The sequence below is a fragment of the Montipora capricornis genome, chromosome 12 (genome assembly GCF_036669925.1).
Source record: "Montipora capricornis isolate CH-2021 chromosome 12, ASM3666992v2, whole genome shotgun sequence".
Lineage (NCBI taxonomy): Eukaryota > Metazoa > Cnidaria > Anthozoa > Scleractinia > Acroporidae > Montipora > Montipora capricornis.
This window is the reverse complement of record NC_090894.1, coordinates 13,319,472-13,339,471: the sequence shown is the minus strand read 5'-3', so window position 1 is coordinate 13,339,471 and position 20,000 is coordinate 13,319,472. Positions and strand designations below refer to the sequence as shown.

At 38.6% G+C, this 20,000-nt stretch overlaps 2 protein-coding genes across 3 annotated transcripts; one reads left to right on the top strand and one right to left on the bottom strand.

Moving 5' to 3' along the window:
- Nucleotides 1–2,638: 2,638 nt before the first annotated feature.
- Nucleotides 2,639–4,785, bottom strand: LOC138027044 (E3 ubiquitin-protein ligase NRDP1-like). Its single transcript, XM_068874545.1, has one exon. It carries the CDS (start codon nucleotides 3,872–3,874, stop codon nucleotides 2,972–2,974), a length of 903 nt encoding a protein of 300 aa, XP_068730646.1. The 5' UTR covers nucleotides 3,875–4,785; the 3' UTR covers nucleotides 2,639–2,971.
- Nucleotides 4,786–9,238: 4,453 nt separating this feature from the next.
- LOC138026913 (ATR-interacting protein-like) lies at nucleotides 9,239–19,661 on the top strand. 2 transcript variants are annotated; one of them, XM_068874369.1, is made up of 11 exons: nucleotides 9,242–11,555; nucleotides 12,324–12,404; nucleotides 12,944–12,983; nucleotides 13,481–13,572; nucleotides 13,702–13,784; nucleotides 14,130–14,272; nucleotides 15,789–15,874; nucleotides 16,965–17,054; nucleotides 17,813–17,904; nucleotides 18,078–18,247; nucleotides 18,847–19,661. In XM_068874369.1, exons 1-11 carry the CDS (start codon nucleotides 9,276–9,278, stop codon nucleotides 18,957–18,959), a joined length of 3,270 nt encoding a protein of 1,089 aa, XP_068730470.1. In that variant the 5' UTR covers nucleotides 9,242–9,275; the 3' UTR covers nucleotides 18,960–19,661. The 2 variants fall into 2 exon arrangements, 1 of the variants encoding a protein (XP_068730470.1); XR_011127365.1 differs by lacking the exon at nucleotides 15,789–15,874 and having other exon boundaries at nucleotides 9,239–11,555; nucleotides 15,918–17,054.
- Nucleotides 19,662–20,000: the final 339 nt, after the last annotated feature.

The following is a 20,000-nucleotide window of genomic DNA, read 5'->3' as shown; positions in this document are numbered from 1 at the left end:
GATTTAAGCCTGGTCTACACTGCAACACGATCACAATCGTTGCTTTAAGCATAATGACATGCGCAAGCGCAGTTAGTTAGCTCCAGAGAAAAAGTCGCTGGAGAATGGGACGAGCTACGTTTCGAAAATGGCAGACGAAGCAGAAATTGCTGCTGCGCAAAAGACGAGGACGGCGACAGATGAAAGGATGAGAAAACGAAATGAGGTCCTGTTTGGTAAGGGATGTCTTCCGAAAGAGGAAAGAACAAGGAGACTTTCATAATCTGGTACGGGAACTGCAACTGACGATTTTTCGTAAACTGGAAGGGATAATTGTGAACCGCCTTTGCAAGTTTCTCGTCAAAAACAGTACGTTCGGACGGCATCTTAGGGGTAGACTTTCGTATACTGGACAAACATGGCAGAGGACAAAAGAAACATTATTATTCCGATTAGGTCTTGCTAATTAAGTATTGTTATGTTCGCTGTTTGTTTTGTGGACATTAATTATTTCGGATCCGGTATATGAAAGACCAGCCCATCTTAGGCACTGTTAACTGAAATATACGCTGGCATAAAAAGCAGCTGACACCTCGATCTTACATTGCACCTGGTAATCGCATGATCGATTTTGAGTGCAAAGACGTACAAAATTCGGGCGAGTGCAATAGACCATTTTACAGTTGTAGCTAAGTCACCCGGCCTGAGAATGAAAGCGAGGCTGCTGGTGACCCTGCTTTGATACAAACCTTTGTGCTTTTCTAATGCTAATGTACCGGTAGGCTAATTAGAATTACAACAACACAATTTACAAGATAAAAGCAGTGAGGTCTGTATCAAGACAAGGTCACCGACAGCCTCGCAACCATTCATAGGCTAGGTCACTGAGCAAATAACTGTAAAACGGCTTATTTCAACCTCGTTCTCATGGTTCTCTCCTATTCGTCCACCGGAGAGAACCCTGGGAACGAGGTTGGGCCTATTTGTGGCCTTTGAAAAATTCTACTTGTACTTATTCCAAATTTCACGAGAAAAATCAAGTGATTACTTTTATAATATTAATAATATACATTTGAGATGGTTAAGCAGAAGCAACGCACGCGTATCACGCAATCACGGGAAAATTGCGCCAATAATTGCGCCTTCCAGGGCTCGCATTTGATTGGCTATCAATGCAACAATTTCACCTTTATTTTACTATTTCAACTAACCTCTTCCAGGGGTTCAGTTAGTTGGGGCGCAGCGTGAAAATCGGCGCGCAAAAAAATGAAGTCGCGCGCTTTTTCTTCCTTTTTTCACGCGCCGATTTTCGCGCTGCGCCCCAACTAATTGAACGCCTGGAAGAGGATATATTTCAATTTTCTGCACTCTGTTTGGGATTAAGTAGTGGAGACAAGTTCGATCAGTTGAAAGAAGAGATTAACCAATTACAGATGTTGCAAACAACCTTGTTTTATCTATCTTCATTATCACGAAAGTGGTTTCTGTACAGTTTATTCACGAAGGTAATTTGAAAAGCGAAAACTTGAGCTCTTTTTAAACGCAACAAGAATCAAAACAGAAATCTTTGATTTGCAGCCACTTCGTGAGTGTTGCATCCACGTGCAGACCATCACATCCGCACGCTTTTCTGCTAACGCACGCTTCTTTCGTCTGTGATTGACAAGTCCGAACTGAAGCAGGCCAGCAAAAAGATTTCCGTAAACAGCGCTGTTGTAAGGGTGCACATCACTTTAGTAAAGAAAGATAGCCAGGTGTTTTTTTTAGTACAACGATTACGCACGGACACTTGCTCTGAAAAATCGACAATGAGAGTGCACTCTTTTAATGTTTTGTGCTAATATTGCAACCCTAGGAAAATAAAATTTTCGCGAATTAATTCTTATTATTGGCGAGTCCTTCTTGTCGGCTTCAAAAAGGATACGGGTAGATCATACGTCGGTTTGTTTGTAAAATAAGCAATATCGGAAATGAATCTTATATCGAAATTTTAGTTTTACCGACAGTTAAAATCCAGGTAGTCGCAAAGTCTAGCTTTAAAAGGGGCGGACGGAAATGAGGCGAGAAATGACAGATATTGGGCGAGAATCAATGTTATCCGTTTTATCATCAGAAACAAATTACTTTCAACCTGTTAGCGTTTATTTATCGTGCTTGCGAACAGAAAAAACGATGACTAATTTCAAAGCTCTTCCGTGCTTTTCATGTCATCTCCACGGTCATAAAATATAGACGAGAGAATTTCAGCGCGTTGATTGGCTGAGAACACATCAATTAATCCCAATTTACAACAGAAGTATTTTGTTTAAGAGGCTTTTACTTTACAGATTAACTTGGAGGAGATAACTTGCGATCTTCGAATATGAAAATGAGTATTTTATCTTAGACATATCTCTTTATTTGAGAGACAAATAATTTGTGAACTTTCTCACTCGCTGTGGTTATATGCAAATGATCTCTGTGGATTGACAGGTGAAGAGCTTTCAATTTCTTTCCATATACGTTTTCTTATTTGCAAGCTTTTACATCAAAATTGTTTCTCTTCCACCAGTCTTAATTTAAGTTCTTTACCACTTCATACATTCGACATTTATATGGTGCCGACACTAATTTGTTCATTAAAGGCTCAGCTACAGTTAAAAATTCTTCACTCATAGCATTTCTTTGTTTTCCCTCTTTATATTTCACTTAATATTCTTTTCAAATAGATAAAAACCTACCATTCTCAGGAATTTTTAACTCGCTTCAATAACTTTCGCCGCTAAATAACCTTTAATACACAGGCCTTGACAGCGACCAATTAATCGCTTCAAACAAGGACTTAATATGATTTACAACTAAATATTAATCTTCAAATTTTCCGTAATTACAGGGACGCTTTGTTCTAAATAATCTTTCTTTCAAACTTCGCTTTTGTGCTAGTCTCAAAGAATGCAAATTCTTGCCCCAAAACTGACCGAAAGCACGGAATTTCGAAACTTTCGCATCGCTTTTAAGTATGGGTCAAAAACCTGTCGCGGGCCAGGTTCCGCAACCATAAATCAAAATTTGATCTTTGATTCTCCGTGAACCAGTTGCTGGCGTAACTTGTGGCCAGAAGCATATGGACATCTTGCGAATAACCCGCGTAACTGTGATAATAATCATAACAGCGTTTTATGGCATTAAAAATGCGGTTTCGATCGATGTAGTAAGGTTTGGTCAACAGATTCCGAGTGACCAGACTCGCAAGTTGGGCGATGCTTGCTGGGGAGTATCCGTAGCTATAATCTGGATCCCAATCGGCGTCAAAGTCGCTTTCCTCGTACAGTCGCATTTCCAGCTGAAATTGGAGTTCTCGGAGTTCCGACTTAACCCGTCTGACATCACCCTCGGAATCCATCAAAGCCTTTTTGGTTTTATTCAAGTCCACTTCAAGTACTGCGATCTGTTTAGTAAGACCGTCAATAGTCGGTTCCTCTCTTCGTTTGTGCTTCGCAACCAAGTCCTTTATCACTTCACAGTTTTCGTGGTGATCTGGAAGTTCACAACGTCTGACGCTTCTTCCACAAGCGCCGCATTGAATCAAGGCGAATTCGCACACTTGTAAATGAGTCGTAAGTTTGTCGAGCTTCAAAACCATTTTACAACCGTTCTCATTATTATCGCAGTACACCGCTAAACCATCTATCATTCCCCTGAGAGCCAATACTGGAATTACATCCCTCTCTGAGACTCCCGATCTACAAGACGGGCAAGAATTTGTGTTAGGGCGATCGAGCCAAGTGTGTAAGCATTCATTGCAAAACGAATGGCCGCAAGGTGTAATAACAGCTTCTTCTAGGACCCCTGCACAAATACTGCACAATAAATTTGGGTCCACGTGTGTTACAAAGCGATTCAGTCCATAGCCCATCCTTGATCCTGTCGACTTACTCAACACAGGTTTACTTCCAACAGCGAAAAGCAACAAAATCGCCTGATTTTTTCAGTAAATTCTGCTGACTTAGACCAACGCGACGGTTACTTTATTGCGTGTTCATCAGCTGCAAAATTATGTTTTTAAAGTACTGAACACGTCACTTTTGATCAACGAACAAAAGAACGCGCGTGATTTGCATAACGTGACACGCTCGCGCGTGTTTCTTCAAATCTCCCGCCGAAAGAAAAACCTCAAAAAGTGTAAAACCTTAAAATGTGGTATGCCTTTAAAATACAAGGATCCAACAGTTATGTAACTGCACAGTTTAACTGTTCAGGATCATGCATAACGAATTTAAAAATTGTCTTTATTCAACAGGTAATTTGCATCTTCTAAGTTTCGGTCTCCTGGCCATTATAAAACGTGTCGTTTTGTATTTTTAAACCCCCCGAAGAAGCCTAATTGTGATATTGTTACCATAAGCCTTTCTACAGGATAAAGAATCCCGGTTGTTGGTTGGAAAGGATATTGTAAACTTGGTGTCTGTTTTCAATGATACTGAAAGCGGAGAACGGACACAAAAGATTGCCACGCTTATTTTTGACAATACGAAACTGAAATGACATCCATAGAAAGAAGTTTATTTTTTCCACCTGTTGAACTCTTTGTTTTGGTAAAACTTGTCTGCGATCATTCTCTGACGAGATTTTTTTTATCATTGAGGAAAAAATCGGGGTCCTATACAAACTATAATATTCGCACAAAATTCAAACAATTTTTGCAAAAACAAAGTTATAAACAATGATTCTTTTGTTCTTAGTTTTAAGTTTTATGTAATGAGTATATTGACAAGTGCAAGATGAAATAAATTTTTCTCGCTTGATAGATTTTCAAATTAATGAATGTACGTAACGTAAATGGAACATTTGTACTGTTTTTAAAAAAAGATATCTAGCTACATTTTAGCAGTCACTGTGATGTGGGCATGACAATCTCGATCCTTGTAAATTATTTTGTTTGCGGTTAACAAGAAATAAGAGTTCCGCACTACCAAAGTTTCTAACGACTAGAAAATGCCTTTCTTTCCTCAGTGGTTAAATTCACGGTATCCTTAATTAATTGCTGCAGTAAATATTCAAAATGACTTGAAATTTTTATCTTAAACCAGTAATTATATTTGGTCCAAGAATGAAAAAGGTTTCCCCTGGCAGCAAGAACAAAGTTTCTCAACTTATCCTTTCGGTCTGTACTACTTGTCTCAAATTCAAAATAACATATGAAGCACTACAGCGTAAAGTTAAATAAAAGTAATATAAACAGGGTAACTGTTTTAATCTGAGATCGAAAGAACATTAATTATTTTCGTTTTTCAACAAACGTTTGTCTATCAAACAAACACTACTTTTGTATTGATCTGTGACTTGATTTGCATAATTGATCGGATGTTTTACTCTCGTTGCCGATGCAGTATCTTAATTTCCCTCTAAATTTAATTTCCAAATTTTCAATAGCATACGAGCCTTGCAGTTATACGTGTAGTAACAACAATTCCTTTTTCCTTACTCGCATTGCCCTTTACAAAACATTAGCATTTTTTACAAATGTCGAAAAAAGATAACATTTTTTACGCCCTCAGTACATCCATTTATGAAATTCATGTATTGTAAGAGCAGGAATAAAACAATGATAATTCAAGATAAAGGCCGAGCAACTTATTTAAAAAAAAAAGGAAGAATCCTGGCTTGAAACATAACATGATATTTTTGTTTTCTTTCTTCACTCAAATCAGTAATAATTTTTGTTGCTGTATAATGGCTCTAAACTTTTCATGCTAAGCTATTCTCATGGGTTTCTGTGCGCTGCTTAGTAATCTCGCTTCCAGACGTGTCCTCTCTGTAATTACGGCGGCCAATCACAGCAGCGTAGAATGATCAGATGAGCCAATCATAACTAAAAGGCTAAGCGCGGGAAAAAAATTGCAAACAAGTTACAATAATTGAATTTGATTGGTTGAAAAAGTGGGGCGAGATTCTCAGCAAGCGTGCTGGTGCGAAACGAAAACAGCTGCGACAATCGCTCAGAATCGAACAATTATCAAATCAATTATGCACAATACGATTAATTTGGCCTGGATTATTGAAACAGTCATTGCGTCACAAAGGTGACTTTGATCGCTCATTAATTAGAGGCTGAAGATCTTCCTCATGGATCATGGACAGAATTAAATCACTGTCCTTATGCGCCGCAGTAGTCGCAAAACTACGAAGTAGTGTCTCATTTCAACCTGTCAATGAAATCCTAGATCAGAACAACATATTCACGGCTTTGCTGTACAAGCTAGAGGTCGCAACGAATGTCAAGAGACAAACAATTTTTCTGGGCGGACTCTGTTTCATTCTATTCTACCTGTCAGTTGGTTACGCTGCAAATTTGCTTTGTTACTTTCTCGGCTTCGTTTTTCCAACGTATGCTTCGGTAAGAGCCATCGAATCCGGGGATGTCTCCGACGATACGAAGTGGTTGACTTACTGGGTTGTTTTCAGCACGGTAAATTTCCTCGAGATTTTCGTGGAGTGGATTCCGTTGTATTACCTACTGAAGTTTATTTTGCTCGTGTGGTGCATGTTTCCAGGACCTTGGAGTGGCACAATCGTGGTTTACAACTTGCTCATTCGTCCGTTCGTGATGAGACACAGGGACAAAGTTGATACAGCCATCTCTGAAGTCGCGAAACACGTTCGTAAGGCCGCTGAAAAAGCTGCTGAAGATTACGAACCCATAGCGAGCGTGGATCTATTCAACGACATCGCCAATATCGGAGGTGCTTCTCTGGTAAGCCACGAGGCGGACGAATCTACAGGTGAAGAAGATGATACTAGTAAAAAGGAAGAGTAATAAATTGGCGACTGAACAGCTAAACGTTTACCATCTTAGTCTTCAAAAATATATCAGCTTAAGACATTCGCTGTAAAGGATTCATTCGAAAAAAGTGTCTTCCTCCTCGGTCCAATAAATCCAACTGAAAAATCACGTTTCTGGATTAGTTTTCTTTTAGGGTAATGGCTATGGAGAATCTTCCACCCGTAATTACGGGGAATAGTAGGCTTTAGTATCGCAGTTGAGTGTGCGCTCAAGCGTATATGTCGCCCCATGTAAAGGAATCCAAGTCCAGGTCCCAGCCCCGTAGATTAATTGTGGATCCCGAAATGAAACCTGGATCGGATTCCATCCAAATCTATGGATTCCGGATTCCTTCACATCGGGTGATATAGGGCCAAGAACTATATTAACACAGCAATATTTTGAATACTGGGTTTCAGTGAGAGGGGAAAAACGGAGAAAAGACCAGAGAAGCAATAAAATGAGATCGGTCCCGGAATCGAATCTGCGACACATTCAGTGGTAAATGAAAGAAGGCTTTTAAATTAATGTGAGAACTTTATCAATACTTTCTTTTAATTGAGAAATGCAGTGAACTTCTAGATTGTACTCCGACTGAACTTCACAGATAAGCACGATAATGCAACGGCGGTTAAAAGCTTGAAATTTCGAATCTAACAAAGCCAAGAAAAGTCATTGCAACTACGGACCTCCTATCTTACCCGATGGTGCGAAAAAAAGCCGTTCCGGTTTCATTTGTAACCGAATCGTTTTCGATGCGGTTACACGTTCTGTTTACACGACACCGATCGATTCATCTGTTGTGTAAACAGTAAAACCGCATCGATTTGAATACGGTTACTATTTTGGTGCGAAATTTGCATTGTTCGATTCAAAATAGTGAATTTAGCAACATAGTGCAGCACTCCGACATATAACATCACGACTTTGATTTTCTGGTAAAAACGGTTTCGTGTAAACACTTCCAAACCGCACCGATTTTGACGCGGTTTCGAAGTCATGGAACTGTGTCGATATGAAACCGCTTTCGTTTAAACCCTGCCTGAAATCAACGGTCCGTGAAGTGGGCTGAAAAAAAGCCCTTGTCTACGGACCTCTGAGATCGATAGTACATAAAGCAAGTTGCAGGTGACATAAATTACTGCGTTCCAGTCTCACAGATATGGTTTGTATTATGTCGTTGACTGCGACAAAGGGGAGTCAAGGGCATATCTTCGGTCACGATTGTAACTGATTGATTGATGATGATGATGATGATGATGATGATGATGATGTAGTAGTAGTAGTAGTAGTAGTAGTAGTAGTAGTAGTAGTAGTAGTAGTAGTAGTAGTAGTAATAGTATCATTATCATTATTATTATTGTTGTTATTATTTTTATTATGATGATGTAGCAGGTCGTAAAATGTAAGTGCAGTGCAAGTATTCTTGTTGTTTATATACCGTTCGATAGGTTATTATTCTCGCAACGACGTTTGTATTAAGTTTTTTCCCTGTATTTGTTCTTGCATGCCTTCGTTCTTAATGTTACTGAAATGAAAATTTAGAAAAACTGCCCGAAGAAGTGGGACGTTTTAAGGAGGCTCGAAATAGTTCCTCCTTTTTTCAAACAAATAAACATATTTTGTTTTTAGATACAGTTAGGGTAATCATATCAAGACAAAATTTGGCCAGGGTATTAAGTACCCATCATAGATTTGTCACATCACATTTTCCTCCAAAATAACGTCACCATGGAAACGATATAAGGCATTTCCTTGAGCCTTAAAATCAACATATATTGCCTTTTTTGAAAAAACGGGACAGTGAAATCTTCCCATTCAGCGTTACCAGATAATGTTAAAAATAATCTCTAAAATATTTAAAATTCAACAAAATCTGTTGGTCAGTTTTTAAGAAAAATAAGTTTTTTTGAAATGTTTCGCTAATTTCTTTTCCCATCTACAGAATTTTTTTAAATTTGAAAGACAAACGTTTTAAATTAATCTAAGCTAACATGCAAAAAATGAAAAAAATTCACCGTCCGGAAGCAGAGATATAAGCGAGTAAAGTTGAAAAATCAGGAAAAATGAGGGGGTTACAAGATCGGCATTTACGCATGCGTCAACCACTCATTCGAGTGCACGCGCGAGTGAATATACAGGCCAACACAAACGGATTTAAGCGACGATGAAACCGTTTGTGTACAATTTTCGTTGTTTGCATTAATAGGACATGTCTATATATATTCCATATGTATAGGAATTAGAAGAAAGGTGAGCGAAACTAGCGGTATTTGTTTATTTCTGGTGACCCACTTTGAATCGTGAGCTGACGCGAGCAGCTTTTAGAATTGCGTGTGTGGCTTACGCGCGCGCGCTCAGCTGAAAACCCTTTCGAGCCTCCTTAAAGCCCGCGCCCGCACACTCGACATTCAGCAGGGTCACCTAGTTATTTTATACCCAGAAGTCCCTACGGGATAAAATTCTGCCCCGCGCGGTAAACACTCGATTGTTGATGGATTGTAACCATCAATCATTTTTGTATCATTTGAACACGATGGCAAATTTCAGCAACAATAACTTTTTGGGTAATCAAAAGCGGCGTAATTTTATCTACAATCCAGCTGTCTCTGTATCGAAAGAAAGGAACTATACATCTGCACAGCATGTGACCTCGAGAAGAGATGTGCTTCTCAAAACATCAGTGCCAAGCGCTGCAAACGTGAACTTAGAACACGGATCGCCGCACAAGAGGTTCAAGTCTTCACATAATCAAAAGCCAGAGGAGTTCGCTGCTGCGGACGAATGTCGTGATCTGCCTGTGGATGCCTTTGATGAAGAGCTGTGCGCTCTTGACGACGACGAGTTTGACGATGATCTGTTGACAGCCGAACAGCTTGACGAGTGCGATCGGATCGCTTCAATAGAGCTGCAGTCTCACGAAAGAGAAACCAATAAACTTGCGTCTAGTTTAAAAAAGGAAGTCGAGCATGTTGATGTTTTTGAAAACGTTGTCTCATCAACTTTTGTTGCAGAGTTGGATAAACAGAGATCCGAGGATGATAATGTTGACGACGACGATTATGATGATTCTCTGGCGACTCACTGCACTCAAGATTATGCAGTTTCTTGTAATTCAACGAATGCTACACCTTCAAAAGCCTCCACTTATTTTAACGGCATAGTAGAAGCTCCATTCATTGGTTCGAGTGTCTTGCAACCACCATTTGTAGCACATCCCCAGCGCAACAGAGGTGTTATCCAACCAAACAGACAAGTTGACCTATCTGGGGAATCTTTGTTGGATCAATACAATGGGTCAACCTCTTTTGTCCCTGAAACAAACTTGGATTCAGAGAGAACGAACAGAACTGCTAGTTTTACCAGTGAAAGTAAATGCCTTGTAGTGGGAGATGATAAACACATGCAGGCTTTAAGAAAGGAAATTGAAAAACTGAAATCTGACTATTCGACTGCGAATGCCAAAGTAAAAACTCTTGAGGAAGAGAAGTTCTGTAGAGATGGAGAAATTAGGATTTTGCGAGATTCGTTGCATCTCTATGAAACTGAGGAGAAGATTCGGCATAAAGAGGCAAGAGCTCAGGAGATGCAGCGAGTTCGAGAACAAAGTCAGCGGGAGAAAGATTTAGAAAAGCAAGTTGAAAAGTTGACCACGCAGATGCAATTTAAAGATCGGGAAATTTCCCAAATGATAGAGAAAAACAGGAAAAGAGCTAGCTGTTCAACAGAATCTTGCAGTCCTGTGCAAAAGAGATTCGTTAATCAAAGTGAAGTTTTCCCAACTGGTAACTCATTTTTCCAGAAAACTTCTCCCGATTCTAAAGTCAAGTCACCGAGGGGGCTAAAAGTCTTTGACAAGGATGCAAGAATTCTTGCAAAAGAGAACTTGCAGAAAGTTTCAGACAAAGAGAATTCTGAGAAATCTGCGTTAAGTGGTTCACTCAGTGGAGCATCTGTTCTTGGGTTGTCGAGATTTCAGCAAAGAGAAGCTTTTGCTAGGGAAAGAGAGATTGCAAAGCATCACCCACAAAGTTTTCCAGAAATTGAACTTGTTCAAAGCCTTCTATCACCGAATGACAAACAGCAAAATCTTCTTTTTGAGGACTTTGAAGACAGGGGATTAGCAGATAGTAGTTTAATTTCACTTCTAACTCTTGACACACCTAGCCTTTCTCCTCATAACAGCACCCAAACAAGCACTATTGATGAAACTGAACCTGCACACACTATGTGTTTGTTTGATACTCAAACCAATTCAAAGCTGAAAAAGTCTATTGATGATGTTATTCAAAAGGATAGTTCCAGAAGTTTTGTTAGCAACACTGTGATGCTACAGACCTTGAATGATCTATTAGAGTGCGGACATTCTGACAATGTTTTTTTAAAGAACAAGGAGGAAACTCTTCAATCAAAATTCAAACAGCATCACAACTTAGCAGCTGCCACTAATTTTCTTCCATTGCTTGAAAGCCACATTGCCAATTATGTGGATTTTAGAACTGGTTATAATGAGGAAAATACCACAGCAACCTGTTTGACAAGAAATTCTCCAACACCAGATTCTCCAACCTTAAGTGACAGCACAGGGTCTGAAAGTGACCTTGTTAAGAACCTTGCGGTTTTGCAAGACACTACTCTCATATCACTACGGCTTCTCAACATTCTTGTGCTCTACAGTCCAGATGTTTGTTCCTGTATTTTAAAATCGGCAAGATTGTTTTGTGAGACAGAATGCAACATTGAAGAAAAGGACAGGGAGCAGAAGAAACAAATGGTAACATCACTACTATACTTAGTTTGATGTGTAGCAAATTATACAATGTATGTTTTGCTGGTAGTGTGCATGATCCATTTGGGAAAAAATTATGCAGCCCATTCTCTCCCTTAAAATGATTCCCAGAATTTTTGTGAAATTGTCTGGCACCCTCAGAAGTCAGAATAAAATTTCTGATATTCAGACTAATATTTCATGGAAAAATTAAGGAAAAAAGACAACGAAAGACATTCACAATAATTTTTTTAATGGAACGCTGTCAGTAATCTGACTGTCCTGTTTCAGATTTTAGACCAGAAACTATCAAATGGATCACAATAATTTTACTGCTACTTTTTTGTTAATGATGTGTTTGTTTAGAAAAGAACTATGTTTTTGGGCATCACTAAACCATGAAACACTGAAACAGAGAAACAATGCTTGAAAACACCATATATGACCTCATCATACAGTGAATACTAACCAACTAAGGTTGGATTTGAGATTAAACATCGTTTTAGGGCTAATTAGGCCTAAAACGTTATTGCTTCTAATTCATTGAGATTAAGATTAGGATTCAGATTAAGACTGAGATTAGGAGCAATAACGTTTTAGTCCTAATTAGGCCTAAAATGATATTTAATCTCACATCCAACCTTTGCTGGTTTAGTATTCAATGTATGGTGGGGTTATTTATGGTGTTTTGGTTCTTTGTTTTGGTGTTTCGCTGTATTGGTATTTTGTTGTTTAGTAATGTCCTATGTTTTTGTTTTCTTTACTTTTGTAAAGCATGTATTCATCAGTAGGGAAGACAAGGATAGCTTTTGTGACCACCCATTATTTCATGGCCTAAAAGTTGCCATAAAAAAGGTATGTATGGATTATGAAATTTAGGATGTTGATCTTTTCAATACATGTACAGCTGTACGTGTACATTTCATGGCAACATGCCCACCAACCTGACAACAAAAGTAATATATTATTTTAGTTGTTTGTTTTGTATTCTTGCGGACTTGTCAGCTTACAGTACCGTATTTCCTTGAATAATAGCCGTCCCTCGATTAATCGCCTCCCTCGAATAATCGCCCCCCTTTGACCGAAATATTTAAAATAATCTCAGGGAGTAGTGCTAATGTATTTTATCAAAAAGTCTGTTCTCAATTCCTTAAGTGCCATTGGTAAGTCACTAAAATTGACCTTTAATATAAATAAAATAAAACTTCACTCAGTGGATACAAGTCTTGGTTTGCATCCATGTGATGAGATGGCCACGTTAGTGGACAAAACAATAGAAAATAGCCCCACAAATTTTAAATTAAATGATACTTATCGGTTTAACAAATTGAACTACTTAGCACATTTTCGAATTTCCTGTAATAATTTTATTTCTTGTTGTGGTTGTTTACAAGGACTCTAAAGAGCCATTGAAGAGGACAAAAACCAAGACAGGTAAAGTGGATAGAATTGAGAAAAGAAATAGTGGTAGCTGTCACTTCTCTGAGGATTATATTGAGTGCTTTAAAAGGGATGTATGTATCTGTAATTTTTGGGCCAAATGAGACTTTGTTAAGAGACATAAGCAAATTTGTGTAGTGATTATGTCTGTTATTATTGGTTTCTTTTTTGAACCTTTATTGGCTTAAAAATAATCAGTGCAAGACTTTAAAATCAATATAAAACCAAGATTGGAAATGCATCACTCAAGTGAATCATGCTTTTCCTACTTTCTGATTGGTTAATTTGGAGGCGATTAGCCAGACGTACTATTATTTGAACCTCCATGCAGCCAAAGAGAAACAAAATTGCTTCCTGCATTTTATCCATCTACCTCCACTTTGGTGATTGATCTTGTCAAATATTGATACAGAGTCTTTCTGATAACTTTTTGACACTCTGAATACTGAATACTGACGTTTGTGTTCAATGATGACATACTATTTGTTTAGAGAGAGATGAAAAAAGCAGAAGGGAAATAATTTATGATGTTCAGCATTCAGAATTACTGGGCTACATGATCAAACTTTTGGTGCCTCAACAAGTAAGTTGTTCAATAACTTTGTCAAAACAAAGAAGTTTAATTAAATGAAGAACTTACGTTTACAGGACAGGTTAAGGGTTTTTCCTTGTTCCTGGATTCAAAATCTTTCTTACTCTCTATTTTTCCCAGAAAGAGTCTATGGCTGTTGGGTATACAACTCTTCAAGTATTGACATCCTTGGCAAGAAATTGTGAGATGAAGTACTGCACAAGGTTTGTTAGTTGGCACACCGTGTTGCATCAACTTGTTGCATTTTTTGGTACGATGAAAACTGATAGATGTTTCTGTGGAATTTTGTGGATTACCTAGTATCATTCTGTTTAACTGCAATAATTTACTTTGAATACCGGAGGGTTCTTTGTGTGAATGTCAAGTGACGGCATGTGCTTTTCTTTGTCAAATATAAAAATAATTTGACTAGTAAATGGTATATCAACAAAAAGCTGTTGCAAGTCAAATGGAATGAATAAAGCCAATATTATGAAAAAGGGCAAAACTGACAATTAGAATATTAAGTGCAGTTGAAACCAAACTATTATCTTTGAATTTTACAACAGACTGCTGCCACTTTTGTCGGACAACGTGTTATCTGATTTTCTGTCAAGAGACTGGTGTTTAACCTCGTTGTCCTTGGCCACAGCACTGCTTACGTGTCTGATAAGACACCGCGAATTTGTGGAAAGACTCTGCTCTCAATCAGGTAATTTGCGAGAGTCATAGAGTTATCTTAATATCTTATCTATTTACTGTTATCATATTTTATTACCAGGTATTATCATTATCATCATCATCATCATCATCATCATCATCATCATCATCATCATCACAATCGTCATCGTCATCGTATAAGGAGAGTGTTCATGATTGCTTAATACACTTACAGCACTGTACAAGAGATTTTGTGTGTTGGAAGGGAAAGCTGTGTCTCCATTTGATGGTATCCTCTCTTGTTTACATGTAACTCATTTCCTCCATTGACGAGTAAAATCATCTGGCGTTACACAGAGTAAAATCTATTAAGACTCACTCTCATTGGTCAATTGGTTAAGTTAATATTATCATAATAGCCCACAATTCACCGGTCTAATTAGTATGTTAATTTCCAAATGCCAGCCTTAACCTGCAGTTTAATGCAGAAATCATAATTACCCTGCCACATGTATTTGCATAACGTTAACAATCCTGGTTGTAAGTGGTTTGGTGTCCTCAGGCCCGTTTCTTGAAAAGTCCCAGCACTTTACAGGTCATTTTTGAGGGTTACAGTTCCCTTTGGCTCTCAAGAACAGAGATGATTTAAGTCGTCAAACTTCACAGTCATTTTTCTTTTTGTTACGTTGAGAACATGTTAAAAGATCGGCTTTCCAAAACAAGCACTTAGCAGTTTCACAAATGGATTTTCGAGACTTTCGAGAAATGGGCTCCTGCAGTCACTCCCAGAATTAATAGATGGCAGTCAAAAAAATAGTCTTTTGTCTTTGTGCTAATTAGACCCACTAGCCTTGTTAGCACAGACAAAATACAACCGAAATGTTACTTTAGAACGAGACTAGTTGATCTGATTAGCACATAAACAAAAGAAGAATAATTTATTGGCCGCCATTTATGCATTCGGTCTATGCTACATGTACATGTATTATAACTATTCTAGCTAATGCTTAGTGGAAAAGCTAATACTTTTGTATTTAGAAAAAAGCATCTGTTGTGCTTTATTACTGGTGAACAAAGGTAGCGTGACAAGGATTCGGGAAATTGTAACTTCTGGCATAAAAGTTATTATTCTTTGTTCCCAAACTCAGTCACAAATTAGCTGCAATTTTATCTTCCAGTCATTCACTAAGCAGAAGGGAGGTAATACTAATATAAGATTTCATATTTTTTAATTTTGTTTCACTTTAATGTCATGTGTACAGTATATGTTCACAAATACGTGTATTTATTGGGAGAAAAGAGTTCATTTTATTGTAAACTGAATATACCTCTTTACAGTTGTGTGCTTAGTTACCTGGTCTTTAAATGAAAGTGAGGCTGGTGTTTACCTCCCTCCTTTTAATGATGTTGTTGTCATGGTAATTAGCAAGAATTTACATATGAAAATCAGTGAGGTTTCTATCAAAACATAGTTAACTGCAGCCTCACTTTCATTCATAGGCCAGCTAACTAAGCACAAAACTGTAAAATGGACTATTGAAACATTAATTTTTCTTGCTCTGTAACAGATGATTGCATCTTACTAAAGATTTACCAGGGATGGCTTTTCAGACCTGATGTTCCTGTTATTCATTACCAAGATGTACATTTACAGGTACTCATGGTAATCAACATGTAATTTCTCTTTGATCTTTTAGTGACTTCACTGAGCTTGCAAGTCTGGAGAATTTAAGAAATGGAACATGCAGAGAGAAAATAATTTAAACTTCTTTTTCACTGAAATATCTTATTGTTATAGTAGGATTTCCTCAGGGTAATGGTAGTGAGAATTCACATTTGATAGTGATAGCCTAACTATGAGGGCCTAACCTCTTTGAATGTTTTATTTCTGGGCCTGCCCAGATTCTTTCTGGTAAAAGTGAAAGGGTTTTCACTAAGGTGGAGGTGGAGAATGGACAACGCTCCCTGAAAAGTTCCTTTCAAGGGCTGAAGGCACAAGCCTTTAGGGGGGTCTTGGGGCATCCTTTCCTGGAAAATTTTTGAAATTTGGGCCTCTTAGAATGCATGTCCTGCGTTCTGGAGCACGAATTAGGGTATTTGAACAGCGCACTACTATCATTAAATTTTTGGCTTTTTTAATTCAGAGAGAGTACTCTAAAATACTGTAAGTTCTTGTGGAAATTCAGTTGACGGCAAGACATATTTTGAGTTCTGAACAGCTGCTAAAATAGCGTGACATAGCCCCTTTAAGGCTGTGTTGCATTCTACACAGCGCTGTGAAATATATTTCATCTGTCATGACCGAAAATGGCGCCTTGTAATGCTTCAATTGTAGTTAGCAAATCAGGCAACGTACATCACCTGCTGGATTGCTGAACTGCTGCCTCAAAAAAGTGTGTGCTCGATCCTTGATCGCCTCCTTTGACATGGACAGGGAAACAGAAATTGCCGCCGACATTACTCAGAATTTGGGCGTCTCTTTTGTTTTTCATAAACAAAACTTTGCCGACCCAAAGCTCATGTTCAGTGCGAATGTTTCTCATGTTATTCGTAAAAGTTACTGTAGCCGGCGAGTTCACGTGCAATAGCTGGCGAATTTCACTGGCTGTTATTGAAAACCCTGAGTGAGAGGTAGCATAGATATTGGAGCCATGACATACAGTTATCTATGCTGTAGGTCCCAATATCAGGTTTCTTTGAGGTACTGTTTGGCTTACTTTGTGTTACCTATGTTTTCTCTTTAGATTGTTGGTTTTGTCAATACCCTCCTTTCTCACAGCGACTCTGCCACATTGCTGTTTCCTTTGGAAAGTGAATGCCAATGCAGTCTCGAAGTAATTATCAAAATTTCATTAGTTTAACAAACCTTACATCCACTCAAAAATTATGTCCCCTTAACCCAATCACTCCAAGGAGTGAGACTTTAGATTTTACTTTGTCTCGTGCCACACAATTTTACTCGTCAGTGAGGACAGTTTAGGAGCCAATAAGGTAAAGGGCCACTGTGACCAAAAAATCAATTCTTATTTTTCTTTGGATTTAAGACTAGGTTAACTAAACACTAAGTGACCAAAGTTGGAAGCCTTGATTTAAAAAAGACTCTTTTTTTATTTTAACGGGGATTTTTCCCATTTAATGGTCCGCCATTAGTAACTTTAAGTTCTTGAGAGAGCTGGATCGAGGAGAAAATGACCTCAAAGGCTCACTGGTTTAAGAATGCAATGCGTGTGTACGCCCCAGAATTAACCCATTGACTCCCAGGGGTTCCCCATTGACAAGTAAAATCGTCTGGCTTTAGACAGAGCGTGACCAGGATCGTTACATAAAGAAAGAGCAAGTGATGTCTGTAATTTTCTTGCAATCTGATTGGTTTATTTCCCAAAATGAGCGTTTCTGATTGGCTATTACAATTGCGTGACACGTTGACGCGAGCGTGACGCGAGCAGCGTTGTTTAAACTCTTATCGACAACGGCAAATTAGCCAATCATATTGCGAGATTGCAAGCAATTGTTGTGAGGTATGCAATGGTTAATATTCAAACTTTAGTCAGGACTTAGTCCCTCACTCTGTTTAAACATTACTTTGTAACAGCTTGTTAAGTGCCTTGTATTAATGCTGGATGAAGTAATGAACTCAGTCTGTCATCTTCAATCAGATTCATTGTCACTGGAGGATGTCAACAGGTTAGTGTTGTTGCTTTCGACAAATCAATCGATTTGAATAAATTTAAATTTGAGATGGTGTGTACTAACGTCACCGAAACGTGTTAGTACGTTAGTGAACTGGAATTTAGCGAAACGACCAGGAATGTAGATAAGCACTTTTCGATAAGTTGATTCTTCATTTGTTTTGTCAGTCACGGCATGATGCTATTGCGAGAGGGCATTTTCCTGCTGTCGACCTTGTGTATGAATGATCCTTTTTTTGTGGAACACCGCCTGGATGTGGAACATCAGTACATAAACGTAATCACTAACGCGACCAGACTCTACAAGAGAATCACTGGGCTCGTTTCAGAGGCAGAAGGTTGGTCTAGTACCCCGGCATGAAAAGGACATTTGGAAAGCTCACAAAAATATTGATTATCAAAACTTTGCTTGCATTTGGCTGTCCAGTTGCTTGGTAGTCACCTTCGCAGCAGTTTTTTGGACGTTGCGTGACATCCAAAATACGGCTGCGAAGGAGACTAGTTGCTTGGCGATTGGCTTAAAAAGAGCGGCTACATTCTTAGCTAATCGACGGTGTGACGGCTAAAGTTTCTTGAAAGCTCCAAGAGTTTTGGGGCCTGTTTTGTATTCTACAATTTCCTCTGTAGCTTAAAAGCGAAGACGTTTGAAGACGTAAAATGCAGGTTTTTTTTTTTTTTGGCTTTTCCTTTCCTTGAAAACGTTTCGTAGCTCCAGCTTTGTTTCCATTAAGTTTGGTAATTAGCTTTAACATCTCACGCCACCATTTCAGATTTGCTTTTCCCGCGCTTTGCACCGGGTTCGTGCACTCGCTTAGCGTTATCATTGGCTGATTTGATTTTCCGTGTCTGTTGTGATTGGCCCAAATTCTCGCCTTGTTTTGTTTCTTGTTGGATATGCGGTTCTTTAAAAGGCCTTGTTATTTCATTCACATTTCAGTTCTTGCTGTTCAAGATCTCGTTGATTATGAGCACGTAGATGGGATTGAGTGGTCACAGGAATCTGAAGATGAGGCCGATGAAACAGCAGAAACAATGGATGTAGAAGATTGAACTAAGAAGTATCTTAGCTGTACATGAAAGCTGTGAGATTTAAGTCTTGGTCCACTTAGGTCCCCTGTTCCTAAAAATCCCTGTGGGAATTTGGGTTTTTTTTAGCAGCGGCTGTTACATGTAATCGAGCGTAAACCAGGTTCGCTCTCTTTTCGTCTGATAGGAGTTTCCACGTTTTCAACCGAAAATGATTGGAAAAGTGTGCTTTGAGAATGGAGAAACCTACTCACAACGAAACGGAACGAAACTGTTAGCGATCCAATTTGAACACGTGCTCACCCTTTTCCTCGACCTGTATGATTGATGTCCAGTTGTCGTGCTTTTAAGATTTGTACAAGTACATTTCGTTTCTCACAGTCGCTGCTCTAGTCCTGTTCGAGTGTGAGATCGATGTGATATCTGAAGTTGACATGACTTTTGTTGCTATGTTGCGTGGAACGTTTTCATGTTTTTCTTGTTGTTGGAGTAACATTTCTTGTAAAGGGCATCTTTAAACAATGTGAATTATGATTGTCCAAGGAAATTGTCTCTGAGACGAGGGATAATTGCTTTTGGAACAAATCGTGTGGATTTTACAACTTTTTCAGACCAAAAGTATAAAGCACTTGGTCATGTATGTAAATGTACTTTTTTTTACTCAACCCTAAACGGGTTCGAAATAAAGGCATAGATGTGTAATTAAAATGAAATTTAGTTCTTTAATAGTGCAGTGTCTAAGTTTATTTGACGTATACGGGGGATCGATTTAGATTGGATAAGGTTTTGACCATCTCTTGTGTTCAATCGATGTCAGCCACTCTCGATTCTCTTTCTAGGCTCCTTGCCGTTAGTTCAAGAAGAAAACACAATTTCGGCCTGAAGGAAAGGTCTGTGAAAACGCCTAGATCGCGCGCCCTTTTTGCGCACACATTTTGCCATGTTCCCTTTTTATTCTTTCTTCGTCAGAGAACCCCCTTCAAGCGCAAATTTGGAGTCTGTTAATGTATTCCAGGATTTTTCGAACCGTTTTTGTTTCGTCCTTCGACGCAATTGATACTAATT

What these genes read in the sequence shown, in the direction of transcription:
- LOC138027044 (XM_068874545.1), bottom strand. Translation starts at nt 3,874, where the DNA reads ATGGGCTATGGACTGAATCGCTTTGTAACACACGTGGACCCAAATTTA.
- LOC138026913 (XM_068874369.1), top strand. Translation starts at nt 9,276, where the DNA reads ATGGATTGTAACCATCAATCATTTTTGTATCATTTGAACACGATGGCA. An exon ending in GGGAGCAGAAGAAACAAATG is followed by an intron (nt 11,556 to 12,323) that starts GTAACATCACTA and finishes ACTTTTGTAAAG; the next exon opens with CATGTATTCATCAGTAGGGA. An exon ending in TCACTGGAGGATGTCAACAG is followed by an intron (nt 17,905 to 18,077) that starts GTTAGTGTTGTT and finishes TTGTTTTGTCAG; the next exon opens with TCACGGCATGATGCTATTGC.